The sequence below is a fragment of the Pseudopodoces humilis genome, chromosome 22 (genome assembly GCF_049639895.1).
Source record: "Pseudopodoces humilis isolate 2021_Gansu_Grassland_sample_001 chromosome 22, ASM4963989v1, whole genome shotgun sequence".
Lineage (NCBI taxonomy): Eukaryota > Metazoa > Chordata > Aves > Passeriformes > Paridae > Pseudopodoces > Pseudopodoces humilis.
This window is the reverse complement of record NC_142221.1, coordinates 5,637,983-5,653,277: the sequence shown is the minus strand read 5'-3', so window position 1 is coordinate 5,653,277 and position 15,295 is coordinate 5,637,983. Positions and strand designations below refer to the sequence as shown.

General features: G+C 43.5%; 1 protein-coding gene across 1 annotated transcript; it reads left to right on the top strand.

The window, feature by feature from the left end:
* The first annotated feature begins 4,294 nt into the window (after positions 1-4,294).
* On the top strand, positions 4,295-13,983 carry SET (SET nuclear proto-oncogene). Its single transcript, XM_005527239.3, has 8 exons — positions 4,295-4,638; positions 5,803-5,860; positions 6,839-6,981; positions 7,567-7,670; positions 7,857-7,970; positions 9,252-9,422; positions 9,519-9,665; positions 10,549-13,983. The coding sequence occupies exons 1-8, from the start codon at positions 4,566-4,568 to the stop codon at positions 10,570-10,572; spliced, it is 834 nt and encodes a 277-aa protein (XP_005527296.1). The 5' UTR covers positions 4,295-4,565; the 3' UTR covers positions 10,573-13,983.
* The last annotated feature ends 1,312 nt before the right edge of the window (positions 13,984-15,295 follow it).

Sequence of the window (15,295 nt, the reverse complement as noted above, 5' to 3'; positions counted from 1 at the left end):
ATAGAGACAGAGGTTGCTCCCCCTGAGAGTTCAAATATCAATAGTGCTCTACATAACCAGGGAAGTTTTTAATGATTCCCACAAAAACTGCTGCCATTTGGTAATAAGACAATGGATGAAATACGCAGAGTGTAAAATTTTTGCCTCTAGTGCTATTCCCAAGGGACCGAATCTAGAAGTGATAGTCAAGTTTGCCTAGGATTCAGCAAGTTTTCCTGCTGTAGGACTGAGGAGATGATAAATAAGAGTTTTAAGAATTGGCCAGAGTTAAAATCCTGGAAAGCAAACATTTATAAATTGACTGTAGAAATTTTGTTTCCATTTGTTTCACTATGAGTGGGGAAGATGGAGAGGATGTTCTGTGTATCTCCTAGCAGAAGCACAAGGTACAGTTTTATCTAGTCCTCAACATGTCTGAAAAGCTTATGCATTTTGTTCATAAGTGTCTAAGGTTTTGTTGACTTTCAATTTAATATTTTAAAGAGTAATTTGACTGCCTCTTTGCGTCTAGTATCTGGGAACAAGCACAGCTGTTATGTGACCGTACATCTCTTCATGGATTACAAGCAGGTGCTCTGGTAAGTTAAAGATGTTGGTGTAGAATAAAATAAAAGTCAGGTTTAGCAACAATGTCATAACGGAAATTTCATAAAAAATAAAAATAAAAACTAATACAAATAGGATGACTGGATTTATTCAGTGACATATTGTTAGTCACTGCCTGTTGTCTGTGTTACTGAACTGCTGTCCTGCTTCAAGGCAATTACCAGCCCTGAAATATTTTCATCTGGAGGTTTAAACTGCAACAACTGTGAGGACATGTGGAAGATTCTTCTGTCATTATCTCACCCTTCAGTTCTAACATGAATGCTTGACTGGGAAGGTCTGTGACTAGTGGAGATGAATAAACAGTTGGAGCTGGTATTTGGTTAATGTGTGTGCCAAACTGTGTGTGTAGTGCCGAGGAGGTTCAGCAGCTCCTGGGGGCTGTCAGACTGATCACACACAGCAAACCAGCCCTGTGTCTCTGCCTGTAGCTCCCAGCAAGCCCTGATGTGCCAGTCAGGATTTGCTATCCTGTACAAGCTTGTGTATTCTTGAAATGTGCCTTCAACTCACAGGTGTACTCAGTAACTTGAAAGTTTTCAAAAAACTCTAAAAATTTATCTTGCACTTTAAGGTGGAATCTTTGTTCTCACTATAGAGCCCAAGCCTGCAAGTTCTTTGTGGAAAACCAGACTCTCAGCATAGATGCACAACTGTTAAGCAGTTGGTTGTATTTCAGCGATGGTAAAATGATCCTTGTTTTATATTTTGCTACTATAATTTACAATTCTTTGGGATGGAAGGCTGTGAAACCATGAGTTGCTATTAATTACACTGACTTACTTGCATGATCATATATATATATATATATATATGCCCATTTTGCCTTGCAGAAGCACTTAGGGGAAGATGTATTCTTTTTTTCACACATCACTGCATTATATTGGAGAGGATTTTAGCACATTTCTGATTTCATCTGCCAGACTGGGGGTTCAAGTTTAAAACTTACAGCTGACTTGACATTCCAGAAAATAAGCATGATTACCAGTTATGTCTCTGTCTTGTAGTAACATATCTAACCAAGGAAAGAAACACTGGAGATCTGAACTTTAAATTCAAGGAGCAAATATGAGATTTCCTTCACAAAGAAAGAAAATTGACTTTGTTTAGTCAATTCATGAAGAAAATGTGCAGTTATAACTGTACATTTAAACCCTCAGCAGTTATTCAAGGACTAAAACTGCCTTAGAGGTTAGTTACAGGTCATTAAAACATTAGAAAGATTTGAAGGGAGATAACTGAATATTAATCAATAAACTCTACATTTTTTGGGGGGTTATTTTGTTACTGTCTCAGGGATATTAAATTAATTTAATATTTACATATTGTGTTATTTTAAATATTTATATATAATCAATATACCCTTTTATGTTGATGATAGTTTTATGGTAGTCAAAACAGATATTGTATTTTTGAATTTATTTTTAAAGTACAGCAGTTAAAATTCATGATTACTTCGTTTTAGATACATCAGTGTATCACCATAATTGTGTACATCAGGAATACCTGGTAATTTATAGAGTAAACAAGGGGTTCTAGTAGGGAACTGACAGGTGCCACTTGTTCCTGTTTGAAACAAGCTTTCAAACTTGCCATCTTTACTTCAAATTGTAGACCTTCAAAGACTAATCTAGAGAAAGACAATATAGTAAATTACAGGTGAGAAAAGAGGAAAAAAACCCAAGCAGATACAACTGCATAATCAAGACACCCAAATGAAACAGAAGGAAGAAAACCAAGCTCCACACATGAATTTACCTTGTCTGAACTGGAAGATTATCCATATTAATCAATCTTGGGAGATGCAGACAGAATAAGGAAAGAGTCGTCTCGCTATGATGGGTTTCAGGAGGGCCTTGAGACATCCCCCCCCTTGGGAAGGATTTCATAATCTTGCAGCCATAAAGTTGTGGTGCTTTACTTACATTTTATGCCCAGCGGTTACAATTGCTGTAGCTGAAACCAGAGAAGTAAGGGATGGAAGCTCCTCTCTCCTGCTGTTTGCACAGGGAAGCACAATACAAACCTTGCTCATGTGGCAGCCCTTGTGGGTGGCAGTGGAAGTGAGGACATAGCTGGTGGGAAGTGACAGCTGGGAATACAAAAGGAAAAACAATGGGGATTTGGAAGCAACAGGTGGAAGCAGGATTCAGAAAAGTATAGCCAAGATTTCTGAAGAGGCAGGAACTAATCCAGACCTCATTGAGCAGGTCCAGTAGAAGAGCAACTTGAAGAGGCAAAACAGGAATTGAGCAGGAAGGCTATGCTAATGCTGTATGATTGGGGAAGCAAACACAGACAGAAGATTCCTACTTCATCAAAACCGTACTTGTTTCTTAACCTGATCTGTATCCTGACACTCAGCTGTGAATGATGTGCTGCTGCTTTTGGTAGAAGAGAGTGACTCGGCTATTCCTTTAAGAGCAAACGCGGGCGAGTTGTAGCTGTGGAGCTGCACTGAGCTCTTCCATGACAGGTGGACAGGAAAGGGACAAAAAGGGTTATTTAAAGTCTGCCTGCTCTCAGTGCAGTGGCAGGTGTGCTGGCAGGCAGCTCTGTGACCTTCTGGAGTCGAGCTCCCCAGTAACTGAGCTGGATGTGACTGACAGGGCTCTGTGCCCTCAACACAGCATGTCCCAAGTTATTTATATGGGTTTGTTTAGTCTCGAGGAGCCTCAGGGGGCACCTCATTGCTCTCCACAACCACCTGAAAGGAGGTGAGGGCCAGTCTCTTCTGCTTTGCCTGCAGTGAGAGGACAAGAGGAATTGGCCTTAAGCTGGGAGATTCTGGTAAGATACTTGAGAGAGATTTTTCCCTGCTAAGGTCGCCATGCATTGGAATAGGTGGAGTCACCATCCCTGGAGGTGTTCAAGAGGTGTCTGGATCTGGCACTGGGTGATGTGCTTTGATCGTTTGGGGGCTTACAGTGGCAGTACTAGGTGAGCATTGGACATGATATTCTTAAATGTCTCTTCCAACCTTGGTTATTCCATAATTGCTTTGTGCCATGTCCCAAGTAAGGCAGGTAGCACAGGGAGACGTGGATGCCAAATCCCCAGAGCACTGCAGGCTGGAAACGCGACCTCATTCCCGGCAGGGAAGCGCTGAGCCTAGTCCCAGGGGAATGCCTCAGGCAGCGGCACCGCAGCCTTCTGAGAACCGTTTGGGTACCGGGGGTCCCGAAATCCATCCCTGTCCCCCGATGTCACCCGGTCGGGGAAGATGACGGGCCCCATCCCGGCCGCACCGAGGGGTCGCTGTCCCCACGGGCCGTGAGGGGACGGGGCGGTCGAGGGCGGGACTCACGGGGCCTCGCGCGCGCCGCTACAGCGAGGCCGCGCGGGCACGTGCAGCCCACACATGCGCGGCCCCTTCTCCAACACACCCCGCGCGCGCCCCCGCCCTCCCGCGCGCGCCGTCCTCTGTGTCTCCGCGCCGCGGCCACGCCCCGCTAGCGCTCCCCGACCAATGAGCGCCCGGCTTGGGGCGTTCAGGGGGCGCGGCCTCTGCGCGGCTGCGCACGCGGGGCCTTCCCGGCGTGTGCGTGTGTGCGGAGCGCAGTGCGCTTGCGCATCGCACCGCCCGCGGCACAGCGCGCCCGGGGCGGGGGGCTCGGTGCGCAAGCGCGGTGCGGCCGTCGTGGCCCGGCCGGGCGGGGGGGGCCGCGCATGCGCGCCGCGTGCCCGCCCCTCGCCAGCAGCAGAGGAGGAGGCGGCGGTGGCGGCTCTGGGCGAGGGAGCGCGAGGGGAGTGAGAGGCGCCGTTGCCGCCCCGGTATCCGGCAGGACCGCGCGGAGGAGGCGGGAGCGCCGCGGCGGCGGAAGGACCTGAGTGGCGGCGGCAGCAGCAGTAGCAGCAGCAGCAGGAGCAGGAGGAGTCAGTGCCCGGCCCCCCCCCCCCGCGCAGCCCCATTGCAGCCCCCCCCTCCCTCCCGCCCTCCGCGCTCCGCAGCTACCAACATGTCGGCGCCGGCGGCCAAAGTCAGTAAGAAGGAGCTGAACTCCAACCACGATGGGGCCGACGAGACCTCAGGTGAGGCCGCGCCGGGGGCGGGACGGGAATGGCGGCAGGCGGCGCGGCCTCCGCCTCGCGCCGACCGCCATTTTCCCCCGCCGCACGGGCCGCGGCCGCGCCGGGGGCGGGCGGAGCGCGGGCCCGGGCCGGGCGGCTGTGCGGGCCCGGCGGCGGCGGGAGGAGGCCATGTTAGCGCCCTTTTGTCTGCGCTGCCGGCCCGGCTTCCCTCCCCGCGGGGCCGGGCGGGGGGCGCTGCGGCTCGGCGGAGCAGCGGGACCCCCCCGCTGCCCCTCCCGGAGCAGCATCCGCGGAGCCTCATTGTGCTCCGCCGCCGCCGCCATGATGCGCCGCCGCCGCCTCCCCCGCCGGCCGCGGCCGCGTGGTGCTGCCGGGCCGCGCGGGGATGGAGCGGCGGAGACACGCGGTGCTGGGGCCGCCCGCGCCGGCCCCACGTGCGATCTCGGCTTTTAAAGGTCGGGGTTGGCCCCGGCCGCAGCGCCTTCCCCACGTGCGTCCCCCGCGCTCGCGAGGGGAAAGGCAGAGCTGTCCCCCAGCGCGGCCGGGCCGTGCGGGACGCGCACCGAGCGCTGCTTCGCTCCAGCCGCTTCCCGCTGCCGCTCATTCATCTCCCGCGCGGTGGGTAAACAGCGCTCCGTAAGCCAGGCCTCGGCCAAACTTGGTCCAGGGGAAGTGCCCATTAGAAAATATCTGCCAAACGGCGGCTTTCGCGTCTATTTCATTTTTATCTGTCCTTTCAGACGTTCTTTAAGGTTTTTGGAAGGTGGCATGTGCCTAGATAGGCTATTTCTATTGATACTCCAGTACTCTGTAAATTACTTTGTTTCTTCGAATGTGCTAGCTGTAGCAAATGTGGCTTATTACTTTTTAATTAAATTATTATTGACTTACAATTTAAGTTGGCTTGTAAAACAGTGTAGTGGGATGTGAGCTGCGGTTTCTAGGGGTAAACTCGCTTCAAGGGCTGTTTTGTCAAACTTTGCTGCACTTCAGCTGCAGCACACCCTGTAAAACTGGTGTTTTGAGGCCTTTTAAGTCTTGTGACATTTAATAGAAAAACTTGGGAACTTCTACAGTAGATCACTAGAGAATAAAGAGAATACCCAGGTGTTTTGTCAGGCTTGTGAATGAAGGGATATTGACACGTTTTCATTTGTTTTTCAGAAAAAGAGCAACAGGAAGCAATTGAACACATTGATGAAGTACAGAATGAAATAGACAGGTAAACATTATCTAACTTTTAAAATCTTTTAGCAGAAACTGACAAAAGTGAAAGTGTTCAGTAAAGTGAACACGCAATAGTACTCATTGTCTTTGATCTCTGCCAAGATATACCTGTGTTCTGACTTGATTAGAGACATTAAAATAACAAAGAAGTGTCCTGGTTTCTTGGTTAACTGTCTATAATTAAAGAGGTAGAACTTGAGTTTAAAATTTTAAATTAATTGTGGTATTTTTGATACTAGAAATGTATTTCACACTGACTTCTCAAGTTAATGTGTAAGCTATTTGGCTAAAGTATTTCCCTGTTAGCAAGCAGAACCAAACATTTGGCTGAAAAACCAGCTTTTATTATACATTTTTATTATAATATTCATGTGCTTGTGCAATAACACACAGAAAATGTCTCTGAGATGTTAATTTTGTATGCCAAAGCTCTTGGGGCTGTGGGTTCTGTGTCAGCCCCTCCCTGCATGATCTCTCCATGCCCAGTGCCCTACAAGGATTGCAGGTGACTGTTGGAACTGTGAACATGTGAAGTTGTTGCAGTATCAGGGCTTTGCCTTTTACAATAACAGTTCATTATAAGTCTTCAGATTTTACTTGCACAGAGTGCAGAATTGCTTTGCTGTAGCTGCCTAAAAGTTACAGGGAGCAGGTGATAGGGCTGTGTTACCCATCTGCAGGTTTTATGCAGACAATATGTTCAAGAGGTAAAACACTGCTTTGCCTTGCATAAAGGTCCACCTCTGCAGAACATTCAAGGTGTTCAGAGGGTTCCATTCAAACCAGTGAGATTGCTTCTGGCAGAGTGGTTTTTTAACAGTTGTTACAGCTCTGAGCTTCTGGGGTTTTTGGGACACTTCATCTGCAGAATATGGCAGACTTATCAAACTCTTTCAGCTTTTAGTTAACTGCTCTGATGTGTCCTTAAATCCCAGTTCTCTCCATGTGGTTAACATGGCTCTTTCTATTACAGACTGAATGAACAAGCCAGTGAGGAAATTTTGAAAGTAGAACAGAAATACAACAAACTCCGCCAACCATTCTTCCAGAAGAGGTCAGAATTGATCGCCAAAATCCCGAATTTCTGGGTAACAACATTTGTCAACCACCCACAAGGTATACTCCTAACAGCCCTTTCTTTTCCCTTGTAAATTCAGTGTTTGCTTGCTCGTTATGTGAGTGTCTTAAAGTTCTGAGGGTCTTGTGGAGTTGTTACTAAGCATATAAAACACTTCCTTCCTGTCCTAGATTGCATTTTTAAAGCTTTTTCTTTCTTGAACTTGTTGACCGAAGGAACATCTTTTTTACTAATCATAAATCTTCTTTCTGCATCTTAAATTGTGAGTTTCCTACTTTATTCAGTTCATGGGAAACTTAGTGTAAAAAATAACAAAAAAAATATTCTAGATTGTTTGGGTGTTTTCTACCTGGAAGTGGGCTCCTTGGGACTCTTGACAATAAACTTCCTAGAAAATAAGTTCGTAGACTGCTTAGATTGGGCAAACTACATGCATGAAAATCTGTTTTAGAGGGAAGGGTGTGTATGTGTGGGTAGGCTGTTGGCTGGTAACTTGTAAAGAAAAAGCCATGAGAAGTTGGCTTGGACAGATGTGTTGGTTTTTAGATCTCCCTGGCTATCATTTTCCTGTGTTTTGCCTGCCTGTTTCATGGCTTTGTTTATGTGGGATTCCTCCTTCTCAGTATCTGCACTCCTGGGAGAAGAAGATGAGGAAGCACTTCATTATTTGACCAGAGTTGAGGTGACAGAATTTGAAGACATCAAATCAGGTTACAGAATAGATTTTGTAAGTACTTTAAATGATTCAGTCACTTGTGATTTTATTGTCTTTTTTTTTTTTTTTTTTAACTGTAGTTGCATGTTGGGTTGTAGTTTATAACTGAAATCTCTGCAGTTATCTGTTTAGTACCAGATTTGACTTGATATATGTTTCTATTCTTTGGGTTCTAACTCTTTGCTTTCCACTCTGCAGTATTTTGATGAGAATCCCTACTTTGAAAATAAAGTTCTCTCCAAAGAGTTTCACCTCAATGAAAGTGGAGACCCATCTTCAAAATCGACTGAGATCAAATGGAAATCTGGAAAGGTATGTTTTGCATCGGGGAGAGCACAATTGTGACTAAGTGAAAACATTACCAAGTGCATTAGCTTGTCTCTTCCTTAGCCAGGATCTAGACTGCATTGTGTTGTTTACTTAAAATAACTATTAAACGAAGAATTCCAAGGACAACAAGTTTAAGGGGATCAGATAGCAGTGTGTGATCTTGTTTTATGTTTTCCACTATTTTCTCAACTTCCTTTCCAGTTGCCACATCTTTTGTAGAATCTGCAGCCACAATAATCTGGGCATATCTGTCACCCAGGCAGTGTTCAAACATCATTAATTTACTGCAGTTCATTTCTGTAGAAGTACTTCAGTGTTATCTTGAAGAATTTGAACTGAGTTTTTAAATGTAGAGCTGAGGCTTGCAGTTAAATTGCCACTTGTTTTGTCACTCTCAGACCAAGGAGAAAATTTAATGTTTTTCGCATTGAGTACTAGAACTTTTGTACCAGAAATTGAATTCCTGTACAGACCAATCGAGTGATCTTTACAATGCACTACAAAATCTGTGTGAATTCTGCTATTCTTCCTTAAGCAGTCTAAACCTATCAATGTTGTCATTCCGTAAGGAGAAAAAAAAAGAACATTAGAAGTGTGGTGTAACAATATGGTCAAAGAAACAATTTATTTAATTTCAGACTTAACAAAAAGATCGTTGCAAACTTACTACAATTCTTTTCTAGGGTAAGGTGATAGATACAGACCTTATATGTGTTCTTGTGACCATGTGTTTTAGCAGTTTGTGTGGGGTTTTTTTGCACTTACTACTGAAGACTTCAGAGTGGGAAATCGTAGGCAAAAAGGCCTAGATAGGTTTTTATCTCCAAATGAGTACAGAGCTTAGAGATGTGAAGACTTTCTTAAATTGGGTATATGTAGTAGTTGCTGCAATTACAACTACTCTTGAGTGGCATTTAGGCATTGTGAGGCCTTGTAAGTTCAGTGTGTCATTAAACACTTGTCGTACTTGTGTTTCCCTGAGATAGGGAAATGTAAATCTAATGTGAGAGTCTGTGAGTTTTCAGTGTTCCAGTGGAGGTTGTTGAAAGAAACAAGCAGGTTTACTGTTCTCTCATGTTCATGAGAAATGCGGTATCTTCTGTCAGTTGTTTGAGTTTCAGATATGTTTTACAGACTCACCCTGGAATAGGGAGGGAAAGGTGACTTCTTAAGGTTGTTTAGACAAGTAAATTTCCAGGTGGTGCTTATAGGGGAAAAAAATGCCATAGACAACTCTAGGGAACTTCTTAACTTTCTTTTCAGGACCTGACAAAACGTTCAAGCCAGACACAGAACAAAGCCAGTAGGAAGCGGCAGCATGAAGAGCCAGAAAGCTTCTTCACCTGGTTCACTGACCACTCTGATGCAGGAGCTGACGAACTGGGAGAAGTCATCAAGGATGACATCTGGCCAAATCCCCTACAGTACTACTTGGTAGGTAGAGCCCTGAGCCAGGCATCTGCACCCACAACAGCTCTGTGAAAGAGTGAGTTTGATCACTGTAGTTGATGTTGTAAATGTGTGTTTAAGGTTCCTGATATGGATGATGAAGAAGGGGAGGGAGAGGAGGATGATGATGATGATGAAGAGGAGGAAGGATTAGAGGATATTGATGAAGAAGGAGATGAAGATGAGGGGGAGGAAGATGAAGATGATGATGAGGGAGAGGAAGGAGAGGTGAGTAATCTTGCCATTCATGCGGTGTTCGAGAGGGATCTTGTAAGAATACCAAGCCATTGTGACAAAGGTGAATCAGTTCTTTTCTGCACCCCAGGGTGTGAGAACTGTGACTGCATTAACTTGAGCAGTTTCAGGTAGTAATAAGTATGTTTGTGTGTATGAGAGACAGTGGAAATACCTGGTTTCAGTAAATTTGTAAGGGAAGTGCTCTAGGAGAACTAGTACATTTATGTGGCAAAATTCTTACTTCATTACTGAGCTTTCTAGCAATGCTTTACATATAAATGGCTTTTGTGATGCACCCAGTCATCCTTTACACTTGTTGGTTTATTTCTGCTTATGGCCAGCCTAGCTAAGACTTTGTTAGGTTCAGGAATTAGAAATCTGCTTTGGTGGTAAGTGGGATTCCAGGCTCAGCATCCAGGGTGTTGGGAACTTAGTTCAGAATGTCTTTGTTTCTCGGAACTGGGCGTGGTGTGTCTGACTTCCAGCAGCACAAAGTAGGAGCAGTGAGAGGAGGGCTGCTCTGGTTTATAATCTGGAACTTGGAATGTAAAAGGTGAAGCATTTTGGAGTTTTAAATGAAGGGGAAAAGATGACCCCTTCACTTTCCACATGTTAAAGTCATGTCAGTGCTTGTAGTGACTCTTAAGTCACAGTTTCTCAAACGTCTGATGTGTTTTCCTTGGACACCCATGTAGTGGGTGAATTCTGTGTGGTCAGTAGCTGGGCACCCAGGGCAAGTGTTACCATCCTCTAGTGAGGGAAGAGATGATCATACAGCACTGTCAGTAGCCCTGTAAAAAGTTCTGGTCTCACTGCATTTGCTATCTGAAGTTTAGTGATTAGATTTATTTAATTGTTGCTTATCTTTCAACAGGAGGATGAAGGAGAAGATGACTAATTGAACACTGATGGATTCCAAACCCCCTTTTTACCTTCTTAATTTTTCTCCAGTCCCTGGGAGCAAGTTGCTGTCTTTTTTTTCTTGTGCTCAGTCGCCTTGTTCTCTTGAGGTCTCTTTTTCTCTCCTCTACACCATGGTTCACAATTTATTTTGGGAAAATACCTTGAGCAGAATACAGTGGAAAAGAATCTACCAGTTTCTGTTTCAAGATCATTTTTATCCCTTTCTGTCTCAAAACAAAAACTGTTTATAAATTCAACACACCATGTTCTGTGGGAAAAAAGAAAACCTTCTGCTCCCTTCACTCTGCTGGAAGCTGAAGAGTGCTAGGCCCCTGTGTAGTAGTGCATAGAATCTAGCTTTTTTCCTTCTTTCTCTGTATATTGGGCTCAGAGATTACACTGTGTCTCTATGTGAATATGGACAGTTAGCATTTACCAACATGTATCTGTCTACTTTCTCTTGTTTAAAAAAAAAGAAAAAAAACAACAAAAAAATAAAAATAAAAATGGGGTTATAGAAGGTCAGCTGGGGTGGGTTTCAGATGTTTGGGTGGGTTAAGTGGGCATTTTGACAACATGGCTTCTTCTCCTTTGGCATGTTTAATTGTGATGTTTAACAAACATCCTTGCAGTTTAAAATGACACTTTTAAAATAAAATCTTCTCCTAATGATGACTTTGAGCCCTGCCACTTGATGGAGAATCAGCAGAACCTGTAGGATCTTATTTGGAATTGACATTCTCTATTGTAATTTTGTTCTTGTTTATTTTTAAATTCTTTTTTTTGTTTGGTTTTTTTTTTGGTGTTTTTTTTCTTTTCTTTTTTTTTTTGGTTTTTTTTTTTGTTTCACTGGAAAGGAAAGAAAGATGCTCAGTTTTAAACGTTAAAGTGTACAAGTTGCTTTGTTACAATAAAACTAAATGTGTACACAAAGGGACTGGTTGGTCTTCACTGAAAGAAACAGTTTTTATATCCTATTTAGAACTTGCTTGTAGTTTCTTGGCATTTTTGGGGGCATTTTGTCAGTATTTCTGTAGTGCAATGCAGCAGCCTTGTGGTTGTGTGGACTGAACCAGTTCATGTAGTTTCCACTATTTCAGTACCTGTAAAGTGTTTCCTTTGATAGTTCCTACTGCACACTGACTCTTGAGTTCCCTGCAGGGTCATGTGCTGTGTGTGAAGACACAGGTGTATATTCATGTTTTGCAAAAAGAAGTCACTTGATTTGTAGAATTTTTAGTAATTTGCTGTACTGTATCTCCAGTACATCAGTTTGCATGAAAATACCATGCAAGCTCAGAATAAAAAGACCCAAGGGGTGGTCTTAAAATATTTGGTTGGTTTTGTAAGTCTTTTCAGTTGAAAACAAAACTTAATTGCAAGCTAATTTGGGGGCTGTTTCAAAGAGCAAGATTCTTAGTAAAGTTCATGTATAAAAAGTTGCTACTTCACTGCTTTTTTTTCCTTGGTAGCAGCATGTATATGTGCTTTAGATACACTGTACTCTCATTTTAAGAGACTGCATTTGACAAACTTGTAACAATTTCACATAAGAGGTTGTTGGAACTGGTATTCCACAAAATGTAATGGAAGTTGTTTTAACATGCTTTGCTTTTGAAATATTTTAAAAAAGTGTTCTATCAGCTCATCTGAAATTCAAACAGCTCTTTGGATGTGTAGAAAAGACTGTCTTCTGGGAAGACTTGTTATATTCTCTGATTCCTTTTCCTCACAGAATTTGCTGTAGTCAAATTCAGCTTTTTTTTGATGCTTAAGAATACACTTGGCAGAACAAGATCAGTGTCTGAGACGTGCGCAAATAACATGTGTGAGGGAAAACATTCTGTAAGTGTGTGGTCCAGCTTGGATTCAATCCAGTTATCAGAGACAATGCAACGTCCAGTCTCATGTGATCAATGCAAAAATAAGACAACCATGTACTTTATTCCATCTCAACAAAAGCTTCTGCTCTCATCCTGCTTTGCAGAGCCAAATACAATGTTGATCAGTAATGGTTTCTTACCATCTAGAGAGAGAAGGAACAAAACCCATGAAGTCCTATAAATTTTAGTGTTTTTTAATTTGATTCCTTTTTGTTGTAAGATTGAAAATAGCTTCCTGTTGTGGTAGAGGGTCAATGTGCTGTTACTTGCCATGATGCCTCATTACTTGATTTTTATGTAGTCGTAGTTCCTCAAGGAAAATTATCTTTTGCTAGTCTTGAATGCTTTAGGAAAAATGTTGTGCCATTGTTGTTCCATCCCAGTTGGTTACTAGCAGAAAACTTATAAAAACTGTTTTGAAAGTAATCAAAGCTTCAGGCTCTGTAAAGTCAAATACCAGGAATAAGAAATGAGAAGTCTGGATAATTAAATGCTACTTAAGAGATTTTTCTTGTGCATTCTTTAGGATTTTACAGGGTGCCAAAATACTCTTGCTACTGTACTGATAATACTGAATTTGCTGTGAAATTTGAGGGTTTACTCCTGGCAATGGCTAAAGAGTAAACTGACATGGTAAAAGAATAAACCATATTAGTTAAGTGTTATTTAATTTTTTTTTTTTTCTAGCATGGAAATTATTAGGTATCAACACATTTCTTTGCAATGCTGAAGAAATACTATAGCTGGCCATTGTGTGCTCTGACTGTTCACTTAATGTCTAATTTGGCTGAATATATGTAATGGGTGTCCATTTCTTACTGGATTTATTTTATATGTGTATAAAGAGCTTTTAAAAAGACATCCACCTTGGATAATAATGGGAGATCTGTTCTTATTAAATATCTATAATTAATTCCGCACTGCTTGAGCTCCTCACATCCAGTTAATCCCACCATGTGAAATTTGTTACAGGTGGTAGCTGACTTCAGGTTTTTTAGCCTGAATTTCCAGGGTTAGAACATAGAGTTGTCAGCAATTTAATAAAGGTGAAACTGCTGTGCTGGGGCTATATGGCCTAACCATCTCAAAGGTTATTTTTAAGCTTAACTGCTATAAAATGGAATCTTTTGTCTGTAATTTCTAGTGTCAAAGGAAACAACTACATCTGAGTGTGTAAATACAGTTAGAAAGGTTTGGGGTTTTTAAAAGAGATTATCTGTGTGCTTATTCATACTTTGTCAACATAGTTTCTGTCCCTGTAAACAAGCATTATCTGAATCAATTTCTCAGTCATTTATGATATTCATTTGAATCTGTAAGCTCTTTGTACCACACTAAACCAGGTGCATAAGGATAGTACTATGTTTATTGGATACTGTTCCTGAATTTTGAAGCCATGTTGGTTTTTTTGTTTTGTTTTGGTTTTTGGTTTTTTAAAGAGAATGAAATCAATGAAATAATTTCTCTGCTGTACCTTCAAGCTATCCTTCTGTTTGAAGGAATTAAAATACATTTAACTGTTACTTGATGTTACCATTTCTAAGAGTCTTTTTCAAAACAATCAGTTTTTTTAGTCCCAAACTTGGCACAATCTTTCACGGGTGAGGTGGACAGGGTTTGCTTCTCCTTTATGGAGAAGAGTGAGGGGAGGTCACAAGTGCCTGGTCCACGACACTTCCTGCGGGAAACAGATTTATGCTTAATGTCCTTCCTCCCTCTCCTGGATTAAAAATTGAAACTTTTAAGACTTCTTGATCATCACGTTCTCCGCGTGAATGTGCTCTCTCGGGTATAATGGAGGATAGCGGCTGCCGGCTCAAGGTCGGGACGCACCTTTGGTCCCCGCCCTGCTCCAGGAATCCCCAAAGCGTCCGCTCATCTCCCGGGCCGGGGCCCCTGACCCTTTGCCGGCTCCTGGGCAGGACCTGCGCCAGGATCACCCCCGGCACCAGGGGATGGTGCGCTGCGGGCTCCTGGAAGGGCTGGAGGGGCACTTTGTGCTCCCAGCTCTGCCATTTATCTGCCCACAGAACAGGGGGTTGCCGAATGGGCAGGAACTGCTGATCCCGCGTACCTGTCTCCGCAGGATTTGAGGGACACAGATGAACCACGCCCGGGGAATGGGGCTGGGCTGCTGGGTAGCCAGGGACACGGCCTCTCGGATCAGCCGGGAGCTGAGAGCCAGCCCTTTCCCTCCGGGCTGGGGAACTCCAGCTCCCCAGCATCCTTGAACCGTCCCTGCCCTTCCTCTGCCTCCCCTGGAGGGTCTGAGGCCCGAAGGAAAGAGGGGGAAGCCGCTGTATGAACTGAACTCCGAGTGCGTGGTGGGAAAAGGACTCCTGGAGGCACCGTCCCCACCAGAGACCCTCAAACACCCCAGTGACAGCAAAACACAGCCCTGATCCTGATTGCTGGAGGTGTGGAAGCATCCCTGCTCCTCTGGGAGCTCGGTCTACACTTACTGATGTTTTTCCCCTTTGCTGATTTTCCCCTTTCCAGTATTTCCACTGAATGAACAGTCAAATTAAAATAATTGCTTAAACACTAAACAGAGCCTGGACCATGTTCTAAATAGCATCAGGTTTCTGAAGGGCTTATATTAATCAAATGCACTTGCTTTATTAACAACAGGGGCATATTCAAAGGTTTTGTATTAGTTTAAGGCTTTATTAATTCAAGTCAGTTAAGCTAGGTCCAATTTTTTTTATTTTATGATGAGTTCCTTTTATTAATTACTTAGTTACAAATTGCTTATGAAATGGTTAGTCTAGAAAAACTGTTCTAATTAAGTAAAAGGAACACACTTCTGTTTATTAGTATATTTCTAAATTCGTG

Excerpts from the sequence above, each read along its gene's own strand:
- SET (XM_005527239.3), top strand. The coding sequence starts at position 4,566 with ATGTCGGCGCCGGCGGCCAAAGTCAGTAAGAAGGAGCTGAACTCCAAC. Across the intron at positions 7,671-7,856 it reads CAGGTTACAGAATAGATTTT|TATTTTGATGAGAATCCCTA; the intron begins GTAAGTACTTTA and ends TCCACTCTGCAG. Across the intron at positions 7,971-9,251 it reads TCAAATGGAAATCTGGAAAG|GACCTGACAAAACGTTCAAG; the intron begins GTATGTTTTGCA and ends CTTTCTTTTCAG.